The 13,306-nt window shown below is 45.5% G+C and overlaps 1 protein-coding gene across 5 annotated transcripts in view; it reads left to right on the top strand.

Moving 5' to 3' along the window:
• LGALS8 (galectin 8) overlaps positions 1-13,306 on the top strand; it is a 35,826-nt gene that overhangs the window by 14,751 nt on the left and 7,769 nt on the right. For 4 of the 5 annotated variants that reach the window (XM_017862269.1, XM_017862272.1, XM_017862271.1 and 1 more), the window contains 7 exons: positions 5,933-6,021; positions 7,326-7,536; positions 8,948-9,067; positions 10,315-10,371; positions 11,410-11,436; positions 11,564-11,686; positions 12,204-12,292. In XM_017862269.1, coding sequence (XP_017717758.1) covers positions 5,933-6,021; positions 7,326-7,536; positions 8,948-9,067; positions 10,315-10,371; positions 11,410-11,436; positions 11,564-11,686; positions 12,204-12,292 — 716 coding nt within the window. The remainder of the gene's footprint in view (positions 1-5,932; positions 6,022-7,325; positions 7,537-8,947; positions 9,068-10,314; positions 10,372-11,409; positions 11,437-11,563; positions 11,687-12,203; positions 12,293-13,306) is intronic. The other variant, XM_017862273.1, reaches the window with a different exon arrangement.

Here is a 13,306-nt window from a genome sequence, read left to right as displayed (position 1 = left end):
AAAAAAAAAAAAAAAAAAAAAAAAAGAAAAGAAAAGAAAGGATATAGAGCAAAATTGCAAAGGGAAAGGCACCGAGGGTGCAGTCCAGGGGAAACTCAGTGCAAGTTCCAAGGTCTCCTCCCACCGGGGCCACATAGGATGTGCTTACATCCTCCAGCAATAATTTGTGACAACACTTGTGAAATGTTGTCTGCCAGGGAAGCTCATTAGAGACTCAGTCCCTAGGGTTTTTATTGGAGGCTGGTCACATAAGCACCCTCACACATAATCAAAAAATTCTAGTCTCCCAGAAGGAAAGCAGGTGTTTAGCATAACCATATTATTTGCATAAACAATTCAGGTACAGGAAATCCCCATTATCAGGTTGGTGGGTGCCCTTCTAAAATCTCAAGTTCCTAGACACCAGCCAGGGGCCTGCCTTGTAAGGAGGCCTTTCAAGGACAGCAGTCAGGCCTGCCAGTGTTAACTCTTTCCTGCAAACCTCCTAATTTCAGAAACCACTGAGCCTTTGCTGCCTGACCTGTCCTGCTTTTCAATTTCTTTATCTGCTTTGGTATCTTTACAAAGGATCTTTACCCTGACTTTTAGATGTGTGCTCTGGCCATTCACCCAGAGTGTGGTTCTGAGTCTCCAAGTCTTCTCAGCAGATTTGCTCTTAGATGTTCTGCCAACGCTTCACACCAAGTGTCACAAACTAAACTCGTCATCTTCCTTCTGCAACCTGTCTCCCAGGCCAGGTGCGGTGGCTCATGCCTGTAATCACAGTACTTTGGGAGGCCAAGGTGGGTGGATCACCTGAGGTCAGGAGTTCGAGACCAGCCTGGCCAACGTGGTAAAACCCATCTGTACTAAAAATACAAAAAAAATTAGCTGGATGTGGTGGCGGGCACCTGTAATCCCGGCTATTCAGGAGGCTGAGGCGGGAGAATCTCTTGAACCCAGAAGGCGGAGGTTGCAGTGAGCCGAGATGGTGCCATTGCACTCCAGCCTGGGCAACAAAAGTGAAACTCTGTCTCAAGAAAAAAAAAAAAAGAAACCTGTTTCCCCCTTCAGCTTTGTCATTTATTTAGTGGCCCTATGTAGACAATTTCCTTTGAAACATCTCTTGGACTTCTCTGCTCTTCCAGGGCCATTGCTACCAACGTGGATTGTGTCCTTACCGCTTCACGGCAGGTTTACGGCAGCAGTCAGTCACCTAGATGACCTCCTGACCTCTGGCTTATTTCACCCCACTGGACTGTTGTTCCTAAGCACTTCTTTCGTATGCCCCTCTCAAATCTGACCCTGGCTGTACCTTTCTTTACTCCCTGACTACTCACTGAGAGCAGATGGGTCTTGTCTTTTCCTGCCTCTCTGCTTTTGTAAAATGCCATTTCTACCTGAAATGGCAACTGAAATCGTACCTTCTTCATAAACTGTCTTTGGCTACCTCAGTTAGAATTCCTTATCCCATTTTCCTGAAGCATTTCTTTGACTCTTCTTTACGCGCCCCCCCCCCCCCCCCCCTTTTTTTTGTGGCAGAGTTTCGCTCTTGTTGCCCAGGTTGGAGTGCAATGGCCTGATCTCAGTTCACTGCAGCCTCTGCCTCCCGGGTTCAAGTGATTCTCCTGCCTCAGTCTCCTGAGTAGCTGCGATTACAGTCATGGGCCACCACACCCAGCTCATTTTGTATTTTTAGTAGAGATGGGGTTTCTCCATGTTGGTCAGGCTGGTCTTCAACTCCCAACCTCAAGTGATCGGCCCACCTCGACCTCCCAAAATGCTGGGATTACAGGTGTGAGCCACCGTGCCTGGACCCCATTTTTTTTTTAAAAGATGTTGAATTGGTCAGAGTTTGTAGTTACAAGCAACAGAAGCCAACTCTTTAAGCAGAAAAGGAATTTGCTAAATGATAGTGCCGCTGGGAGAATAGGTAGCCACAGATACACAAGTATGCTGTAGGACCGTTCCCATGAAGAGGCATCTGTTGTCACCACTGGACACAGATGGTACTGTGTCTCTGCTACTTTACCAATGCCACTGCTGTCTCTGACCCCAGATGTAGCTCCCTCTGACCCTGGATGTAGCTCCCTCTGGCCCCAGATATAGCCCCCTCTGACCCTGGATATAGCTGCCTCTGACCCCGGATGTAACTTTCTCCAACCCCAGATACCGCTGCTGCCCCCTTGCCAGAGTGAATACTGCATCATTGTGGCTGCTTCTTGTCACTGGTTCTTTCTTAAAATCTGAGCTGGAAATTCTAATTGGCAGTTTTGTCCCCTGCTTTTACCTTGTTGCAGTCTAGATGAGGTCTAATGTTCATAGGGTAGGGGATTTTCCAGATATGGAAGGGGATACCAATTTTCAACAGCCAAACAGAGTATCACCTTTTCGCTCTAATTATGTTTCCTGGGTGTCTGACTCTTACGCTTCTTTCTAGCTGCAGTCTGCCTAATAGAGAGCCTTGCATTTAATAAGTAATCATCAAAAAGGCAAAGCGACATGAATCAGCAAGGGTGTTTTGGCAAATAACACCAAACCTGACTGTGGCATAAGCTTGCGGTATCGTCTCCAGTGTGATCAGATCATATTTTAATTTTTTTAATGTAAATTAATAATGATCTGTGAATCACCAAAGTAGCTTGGAGTAGCCTAGAAAACAATGAATATCCTCCATTTTCACAGGAGCCATACAGTTGTGGGTTAAATGAGTCAGCAGCAGGGCACTGTGTCTCATAGTTAAAAAAAAAAAAAATTACTGAAGTAATGCAGGATCTTTTCTGAAGTAGAAAGCATGACCCCAGAAAACTAAAGCAGCAAGTGGCCACCATTCTTAGCATAGTTGTTTCTCAAACTGGAATAACCTATTAACAGTTGTGAACAAGGTATTAAAAGTGATGGGACCGGGTATGGTGGCTCATCCAGAAGCTCATTACCTCCCAAAGCAACCGCAGCACTTTGGGAGAATCACTTTGAGCCCGGGAGTTCGAGACCAGCCCAGCCAACATGGCAAAACCCCATCTCTACTAAAAATACAAAAAATTAGCTGGGCATCCCAGCTACTTGGAAGGCTGAGGCAGGAGAATGGCTTGAACCCGGGAGGTGGAGGTTGCAGTGAGCTGAGATCATGCCACTGCACTCTAGCCTGGGGGATAGAGTGAGACTCTGTCTTAAAAAAAAAAAAAAAAAAAGTGATGGAAATAGATTGTTTTGTCTCAAAAGCTCTTTCCAGCTCTAAAATTAAGCATATAATTAAAATATTTTGTGGTTATAAAATATCGATGCTTATTATAGACATCTGCAAAGTAAGAAAGTAGATGAAGAAAAAAATTAAAATCCCATCATCCCCATGAAAACGATTGTTATCATTTTGGCTGACTTCTTTAGTGTTTTTCTTTTTTTAGTTTTGAATTTTTTTGAGTATGTAGTAGGTGTATCTATTTATGGGGTATATGGGATATTTTGATGCAGGATACGATGTGATTAATTAGCATGGTTTTCTTTTTAATGCTTGTATTTATTTAGTTGAAATCATACTATATATGCCTTTATAGATTACTTTCTCACTTATATTACTAAAATTTGTGTTATTAAATATTTTGCATAAATATCATTTTATTTTATTTTATTTTATTTATTTATTTATTTTGAGACGGAGTCTTGCTCTGTCGCCCGGGCTGGAGTGCAGTGGCCGGATCTCAGCTCACTGCAAGCTCCGCCTCCCGGGTTTACACCATTCTCCTGCCTCAGCCTCCCGAGTAGCTGGGACTACAGGCGCCCGCCACCTCGCCTGGCTAGTTTTTTGTATTTTAGTAGAGACGGGGTTTCACCGTGTTAGCCAGGATGGTCTCGATCTCCTGACCTCGTGATCCGCCCGTCTCGGCCTCCCAAAGTGCTGGGATTACAGGCTTGAGCCACCGCGCCCGGCCATAAATATCATTTTAACATGAAATTTGAAGTTATAAAAACCTCTCATTTTATTAAGAGATTAACGCTATGAAACATGCTGCTATATATTCTTGGAACCAGCTGTGACCCAAAAGATCAAGGTAGGGATGTAGGTCTTTCCCCATTCTCTACACACAAAATCAGCTACTCTGATGTGCAGCTGTAGCCCCAGTGTACACTCTCTGTTATATTTTTTGTTCTCTGATGTCATGGGCCTTCCACCCTACTCCTAGCAATTGCTATGACAGCAAATAGATAACTGGCTTCCATAATTTCCCATCTTACTGCCTAAGGCAACAGGGAGCTTGTGGGCTCAGCTTGCAGTTCAGCAGCTGCTTTGTTGCCTCTCCTCTATAGGTATGAGGCCTGCCAGAGCCCACTTTTCAGACAGGTGAGAGTTCTTTCATTCACCATGCAATTACCGATTATCTCTTGACCTCTCTCCTGGGGAGGTAAAGGTGATGAGCCAGTCCTGTCCCCTGTAGCTCACAGTCTAGGCAAACTGACATCCAAACAAACAGAATCCAAAGTGCTATCATGAAGCCTCTGAGAGGGGCTGACTCAGTCAGCCTAGGGAGCTTGAAGAAGGCTCCACAGAGGAGGCTGTGCCTGAAGTCGATTTCAGTTTAGGAGCCACCAATTGATAATCACTTTTCTGTGGCCCGTCTTATTTTATTTCTTATTTCTTGACAATCAGAAGTACCTTGGGTAGGTTTTACCATGCACATCGTAATTTGGGTGAGCTTGGTGTGAGGCTTAATGGTGTGTGGGCTGCACATCCTGGTCAGATGCTCCAGATGGAGGCAGATGGTTGTGATGCAGGAGAGGCAGCCACACAGCACAGGTCCCCAGCCAGTGGACTGGGAGGACAGTGTAGTCATCTCTGGGGAAGGGGAATGACAAGATCTGGTAGTGTGGCAGGTCCCAGAAAAAAGGGCTGGGTTCTGGGCAGTGAGGGTGCAGGTTGAGACCTGAATACTGGGTGGGGCCAACTGTAAGAGCCCACGCCTGCAGACTGGACTGGTCCAAGGCAGGTGGATGCTGTGTCTTGAAGACCCACAGGCACCCACTCATCCTCATGATCATTGCAGTTCTCTGGTTTCTCACAGTGCAGTCTGGGTTGCAGTCTGGGAGTCCAACAGAGAAGAGCAGGCCCTGGAATCCCAGGTGTGGGGGTCTGGCTTAACTTGGAGTTTCCTTCAGAGGCAGTGAGTGCTTGTCATCGTCTTCATCAGCATTGGCTTTTGGGCCTAGTGTGGCCTTGAACTTTGTCGGGATCAGCAGTGGAACAGTGGGAAAAGGAATGAGTAGACATGGCATTGCAACAACTGTGTTTTTTTTTTTTTTTTCTATTAGAATTATCATATTAAGCAGAAGTTTTGCTTCACAAACTCTCAGCCAAATACAAACTACTGTGAATAGTATTTTGTATCTTGTGTCTCTTTCCAAAGAGACATAGTGGTTTGCCAGCTATTGCAAATATCCTGGCCATGCGGTTCCTTTATTTTTTTATATTTATATTTTTATTTTTATTTTTTTTTGAGACGGAGTCTCGCTCTGTCGCCCAAGCTGGAGTGCAGTGGCCGGATCTCAGCTCACTGCAATCTCCGCCTCCCGGGTTCACGCCATTCTCCTGCCTCAGCCCCCCGAGTAGCTGGGACTATAGGCATCCGCCACCTCGCCCGGCTAGGTTTTTGTACTTTTTAGTAGAGACGGGGTTTCACCGTGTTAGCCAGGATGGTCTCGATCTCCTGACCTTGTGATCCGCCCGTCTCGGCCTCCCAAAGTGCTGGGATTACAGGCTTCAGCCACCGCGCCTGGCGCGGTTCCTTTTTATAGCTGTTTGAATAGGAAAGATGACTTGGAAAATGCTGGATTCTGAGCAGATTTATGTGCAGTCTTAAAAAACATAGTTTTTCTCTATCAATAATGAGTTTGGATTGTAATTGCTTAGAAAGTAATGTTGTTTATGTAAACGTACATTTGTTCACATTTTTTTTCTTAGGTAATCCCGTATGTTGGCACCATTCCTGATCAGTTGGATCCTGGAACTTTGATTGTAATACGTGGGCATGTTCCTAGTGACGCGGACAGGTAAGATCATTGTGCTGAAGGAAGGAGCATGAATAAGCTGTCTTTCTGTGATTGTGGAATGATAACAAAGAGTAATGTGGGAGAGACCATTTGATACTTTGAGGCCTAATTTGCTTTCATCAGCAGCCCTGGCCAAGGTGCTGAGGAGCAGGGAATGAATGACTAAATAAAGGTTATTGGGATTTATTTCATTGCTGTAAGTCTGATTTCAGTATAAAAAATTAAACTATCAGCTGGATGTGGTGACTTACACATGCTTTTCCAGCACTTTGGGAGGCCAAGGCGGGAGGACTGTTAGAGGCCAGAAGTTCGAGACCAGCCTGGGCAACAGTGAGACCCCCCCCCCCATCTGTAAAAAAAAAATTTAAAATTAACTGGGCATAGTGGTGTGCGCCTGTAGTTCCAGCTACTCAGGGGGCTGAGGTAGGAGGATCACTTGAGCCCAGGAGTTTGAGGTTGCAGTGAGCTGTGATCAAGCCACTGCACTCCAGACTGGGTGACAAAAATAAAAAAAAAAGAAAAAGAAAAAGAAAAAAAGAATTAGGTATGTCATTAAAGAAAGGAATTGTGGTCAGATGACAGGGACAGTCTAGTTGTAGTCTGACATTCCCACAGCATCACAGAAGATCTAGTTCAGATGGTTTTACTGAAACTTGCTTTGGATGCAAGCTGTGGTATCGTTAGTGTTGGGCTCGGCTCTGTGTACCTAACACCTGAAGAGCAGTGGTTTAAGTGAGATGTGAAAATTAAGTCTCAAGGAGACAGGTCTTTCAGTCAACTCCTTTAAGTTGTTAGAGAAGTAGACTCCTTCCAGCTCACCACTCTGCTATCTTGAGGGTGAGGTGAGGTCCCTTTTCCCGTTATCCTTGGCAGCTAGATTTCCAGCCCTCACCTGTGTGCTTTGGGTAGCTGGATGGGTGCACACGGTGTTTTCGGGGAAGCAGAGATGGACAAAAGGCAAGTGCTTGCTGACTTTGAAGGCAGTTTCCAGTAGTCTTCCCTGAGCCCCTCACTTCCATCTTATCAGCAGAGCTTTAGCTGCACAGGCAGGCCTGGCTGCAAGGAAGGCTGGGAAAGGTAGGCTTTTATTCTGGGCAGATTCAGACCCATTTCAAACTCAGGGGCTGTGTTACTGAGGAAGACAGAAAAGAAGATTAGGCAGCCAGCTCTTTCGGCCTCAGTGAATGAACGAGGAGGGATCCGTCAGCCCCGTCACTGGGCCTGGAGTGTAGTGCCTGCTGGGCCTTTCCCGGGAGCTTTCCTTTCTGAGTGCTCTTGGGGCCCCTGTGTCTTCCCTCATACAGATTCCAGGTGGATCTGCAGTACGGCAGCAGCGTCCAACCTCGAGCCGACGTGGCCTTTCATTTCAATCCTCGTTTCAAAAGGGCCGGCTGCATTGTTTGCAATACTTTGATAAAAGAAAAATGGGGACGGGAAGAGATCACCTATGACACGCCTTTCAAAAGAGAAAAGTCTTTTGAGATCGTGATTATGGTGCTGAAGGACAAATTCCAGGTAGGTTTTGGAGAGGGACAGGTTGAGTCCTCATGAGCGAGCAGGACTGCACAGGGGCGCTTTTCACGTTTGTGAGCCCGGCCTTATATTTCCTACACCTGAGACATTGTTTGGCTTTGTGGTTTTTCTCCATAAAAGGACCAGGAAGGCACCTAAATGTGAGGTGTGGCACCACTACTCTCCAGCCAGTTGTTGCCGTGCAGAACTATGGTCCATTGTGACCAGATCTTTTTATTAGATCCTATTTCTCCTAGCAGGACTGAGTTCTGAATTGACACAGTATTATGTTAGTGATGGGGGGGTAAGTTATAATATAACCGCCACCACCCAAAGAGCTAACAAGGGCAATCCTAGCATAGAAATCAGAAGGGTTTTAGAAATTCAAGTCTTGCCACAAGATACTTCTGTAGGATCGAGATTTTAGATCCAGAGATCCTAGAAATCCTTGATGTCACTTCCATCTCTGGCTTCATGGAGTGTCTTATACCTAGCACATATGTTTATGGTTGAATTTGGTCCTAGAGGCTCTTACACCTGCTGGCCCTCCGGCCTGTGGAGCTTTCCAGAGTAGAGGTTTGTACCAATGTGAGAGCAGACCCGCATGTCTCTGGCGCAGATCCTTTCTGCTCTTCAGGATACCGCTCCTGCCCGAAAATCTTTCTGAATCTCCCAAACTCCATTCCCCTCTCCCTTCTCTGGCCTTTCCAGCCCGTGTCTGTATCATTCTTTTTAACAGTTTTTTTTACCAGTTGTGCTTTGGCTTTATGTGTTTATTTTGCCCCCCACAATGGGATTTTAAGTTCCTTAAGTCAGAGACTGTATTGTATGCTGCTTGCGTGTTCTGCCTATAACCTAACCTGGTACCTGGCATTTGAGAGGGAGGGAGGAGGAGCGACGTAGAGTGCTGAGGACCTGCGGAAGCCACTTTCTCGTCATCTCGCTACTGTAGTCTGTTGAGGTAGAGATTGTTCCTACTTCAGAATATGAAAACCGAATCTTAAATATGTTGAGTAACTTGTCCATATTAGTTTTATTTAGCAAAGTCAACAGATTTTGATCTTTAACCTGGGTTCACAACCTCCAGGGCACCTGTGCCTGGGCTTCCAGGAGACCTTCGAACCCAGATGTCTCACATGTATGCAGAGGCGCACACAAGCACACGCACCTGTATTTGTGACTGCGTGTTTGTCTGGGGAGAGACAGTTCCTGGTGCTTAATCAGATCAGGAACTCAAAAGAAGTTCGGAAGCACTGCTAGTGTTTTGGGTGCTTTCGGTTACAGTTTGGTCAGATGTGTGTGGAGACCTGTGGGAAAGGGTATACAATTGGATGCAAGGAAACATTTAAATTTGGATAATAAGTTAATTTATTAACTATTTTTTGGGGGGGGGTTGTCTTCTGTATCTTTCTAGGTGGCTGTAAATGGAAAACATACTCTGCTCTATGGCCACAGGATCGGCACAGAGAAAATAGACACTCTGGGCATTTATGGCAAAGTGAATATTCACTCAATCGGTTTTAGCTTCAGCTCGGTGAGTGACCTTCCACAGCTTGGGGTCTTTTATGAGGATGGTTTTTGGTGAGATGGTAGAAAAAGTCTTCAAGTAATACTTCTATTGACATAAAAAGGACGGATCTCCCTGATTGTAGCATTAATTTTTTGGAAGTGAACTATTCACACTAGCAGAAGGGTTTTTATCAGCCAGGGCTTCATTGTCTGTAGGATCTCAAATCTAGTGTGGTTTTAGCAAAACACACATTGTTTTTAGCTGGGTAGTGGATTTCCTTTGCATGGGTGTAAAATGGACTATTTCCATAAGAGAGTTTCCTAGGCTGGGAGTGTCTGAGTCAAAGAGCACAGTCATGTGTTGCATAAGGACAGTTCAATGATGAACCGCATATACAACAGTGGTCCCATAAGCTTGTCATACTGTATTTTTACTGTACCTTTTCTATGTTTAGATAAGTTTATATGCACAAATACCATCCCGCTCTGGTTGCCTACAGAATTCAGTACAGTGCATGCTGTACAGATTCACTGTCCAGGAGCAACAGGCCACACCCTACAGCCTAGGTGTGTAGTAGGCAGTACCATCTAAGGTTGTTAAGTAATATTCTGTGATGTTCGCACAATGACAAAAATCACCTGAGGACACATTTCTCAGAACTACCCCCTTCGGCCAGGCACAGTGGCTCACACCTGTAATCCCAGCACTTTGGAAGGCCGAGGCGGGCGGATCACGAGGTCAGGAGATGGAGACCATCCTGGCTAACACGGTGAAACCCCGTCTCTATGAAAAATACTAAAATTTAGCTGGGCGCAGTGGGGGGCGCCTGTAGTCCCAGCTACTCAGGAGGCTGAGGCAGGAGAATGGCATGAGCCCGGGAGGCGGAGCTTGCAGTGAGCCAAGATCGTGCCACTGTACTCCAGCCTGGGCGACAGACTCCGTCTAAAAAAAAAAAGTACCCCCTTTGTTAAGCAACATGTGACTGTATTTGCATTGAACATTTTGACATACTAACTCACCCTTCACAAGGATAAAAACAATTTGCATCGTCAGCCGCCATCTTCCCACCTTCTTGTTGACATTACCTCTTATTCTGTGTGATGTTTGCCAATCTGATGGGGGCCGGAAAGGACCCCAGTGTTAAGTGTATTTTTGGATCATAGTTTTCAAGCGTATTTTTAGTACCGTTTATAATTTTTTGATATGTCAAACAGGTTATATATAGAAAATATTTTCTACTGGATGTTACAAATTAATCTTTATTTTCTCAGGATTTACAGAGTACCCAAGCATCTGGTCTGGAACTGACAGAGATAAGTAGAGAAAAGGTAAATACTAAATCTTTTAATGAGCCACTGGTTCAAAAATGTTGTTTTAGCTCTCATGTAAATGAAGTGGCAAGAAGGCTGGGTTTTTGAAAATTACGCTTTAGAACGCAAGTAATCATTTGAAAATTGAGATACATACTTGTGGTGCCAGGCACTCAATAAGTTTTTGCTGATGCTTCACCTGTCAGTTTATGTAACTGCCACTCACTGTTCTTATGTAAAAAGAACTCTCTCACTCGTAACTGCTGAATAGTACTGTTCTGGGGTATTTCTGAATATTGAACATCAGCCAGTGCACTGGCAAATGAACTTCCATGTGCATCTTCAACCCCTGGGAGAATAATTGCAATGTAAAAACACGCCGTGATTAATGGAGAAAGTGAGGTCTTACTGACTGGCACGTTCACAACTCACAGAATAGAATCTCAGCATTCTGGGGGCACCCTGGAAAGGACAACTAAGACACGTTTGAAGTTCATGTAGTCCTGGGTGAACGTGGCCTGTAATCCCAGCACTTTGGGAGGCTAAGGTGGGAGGACTGCTTGAGCCTAGGAGTTTGAGATCAGCCTGGGCCACATAGGGAGAACCCCATCTCTACAAAAAATTAAATTATCCGGGCATGGTGGCGCATGGCAGTGATCCCAGCTTTGGGAGGCTGAGGTAGGAGGATGACTTGAGCCCAGGAAGTTGAGGCTGCAGTGAGCCATGACTGAGCCACTGCACCCCAGTGTGGGTGACAGAGTAAGACCCTATCTCTTAAAAATAATGTCATATAGTTCTATGAAAAATTATTAATTTATGGTGGAGGATAAAGGACTCAGGTGAACAGGGATATCAGACGGTCTTCTCAACCTGTGTAGCCCTTCACAACGCCATCCCATCCCATCCTAAAGCACCAGCTGCCTGGAGGTCACACCAGACTGGAGCAGGAACGTCCCAGGCTCCGGCCAGGCTCAGCTCAGCACAACCAAGGCTTCATATTATAAACTACAGTTCTTCCCCTTCTAACGTTCTTGTGTTTTGTTTCTTTTCCAATAGGTTCCAAAGTCTGGCACGCCCCAGCTTGTGAGTATTTTTGCCTGGGTTATTTCATGTGGAACATTTTATAAAATTGCATAGAAAATGAACAGTTTAAACCTTGGAGGGCAGCTTCATTCATTCCATTCCTTACTGTAGAACTGTTTCCCTACAGCCTAGTAATAGAGGAGACATTTCTAAAATCGTACCCAGAACTGTCTACACCAAGAGCAAAGATTCGACTGTCAATCACACTTTGACTTGCACCAAAATACCACCTATGAACTATGTGTCAAAGGTTTGAAGAGCCCCCAATTTTCTTAACTCTATATAAAGATTAAGTTGTAATGAGCTGTTACAAGTAACCTGTATCGACAGTAGAAGCCCAAAGCAGCCCCCTCTCCATTTGTGTTCTGTCCCTGGACAGATGCGAGCGTCAACCAGGCCTGCCTCTGAGCCATTCCTGTGTATTTCCTCAGCGCCTCCCAGCTTGGCTGCTTCCCCTGCGAGCAGAACACAGTGCTGCCTCAGTCCCCAGGCACAGGGGGCCTTCCTGGGGTGTTTCACTCATACAGAGGGCATCGGGTCCCACCCTGTCACTCATTTCATCATCTAAAATAAATCAGTGAGTGTTTGCCTCCAGCCAGGGACAGTGCTGCTGCAGGGGACCCAGCTGGGACCAAGGCAGACTGTCTCCCCTCCTGGGATTTACAGGGTCATGGCTTGGAAACATTCTCTAGTGTTCTTTGGACACGAGTTTTCTCTGGAGATGACTTTCTGCAGACCTCTTGGTCCTAACTGTGGCTTCTTTTCAGAGCCTGCCATTTGCTGCAAGGTTGAACACCCCCATGGGCCCTGGACGAACTGTCGTCGTTAAAGGAGAAGTGAATACAAATGCCAAGAGGTCAGTATCCTTGGGTAGCAGTCACAGTGCAGATACTTCTGTGCCTGTTATGGCCTTCCACCCGTGAGCGGTCTTATGAGCTAGAATTAGGGCTAGTGTCAGAATCTTCATTTCCAAGGTGAGATGATTCAAGCAGGAGGAGGTTAGATTGCTAACAGCTAGTTGGTGGCAGAGCCAAGACTAAAGCCCAGTGTTCTGATGTCAGCTTTTTCTGGCCAGACAAGAGAGTAGCATTTTTGTCCACGAGGCCTACCTTTGCCTTGGAGAACTCCATGGCAGCCCCGTAAGATCAGGCAACATTGTTTTTTTCTTTTTTTTTTGAGATCGAGCCTCACTGTGTCATCCAGACTGGAGTGCAGTGTCGCAATCCCAGCACACCACAACCTCCACCCCCTGGGTGTTCAAGCGATTCTCCTACCTCAGCCTCTGGAGTAGCTGGGATTACAGGCGCACCACCACGCCCAGCTAATTTTTGAATTTTTGTATTTTTAGTAGAGACAGGGTTTCACGAACACCTGACCTCAAGTGATCCGCCCACTTTGGCCTCCCAAAGTGCTGGGATTACAGGTGTGAGCCACCGCGCCCGGTCCAGGCAACATTTTTTAGGGCCCCTCTTGTCATGTGATTTAGAAAATTTCTCCTTTAACAACTTTTTCCAGAGATGTGCAGCCTTCTGAAAGCTTGAAATTAGAGCTATTTCCTAGAAAGTGGCATACTTTCAAGAAGGAAGGAACACGGGTAGATGATGAAAAGAGAATACCTGCTTGACAGGATCCCAGGCTCCTGTGGCCTGAAGTAGTCATTTGGTTTAACTGGCGTTAAACCATCAATTTCTGTCCAACCACATCTCAGCCTCAACGCTCATTTTAAACAGTTTTTAATTTTTTATTTTATTTTACAAGTAACAAATCAGTGGAATGCTGAGTTTAAAATTTCAACTTCATCTGCATTCCCATGTCCATGTGGATACATGTTTCAGAGTTAAGAGTCATAGTTCAGGCCTGGCCATTAACA

Source organism: Rhinopithecus bieti, unplaced genomic scaffold (assembly GCF_001698545.2).
Source record: "Rhinopithecus bieti isolate Rb0 unplaced genomic scaffold, ASM169854v2 scaffold_57691, whole genome shotgun sequence".
Lineage (NCBI taxonomy): Eukaryota > Metazoa > Chordata > Mammalia > Primates > Cercopithecidae > Rhinopithecus > Rhinopithecus bieti.
This window is presented reverse-complemented; position numbering and strand designations above follow the sequence as displayed.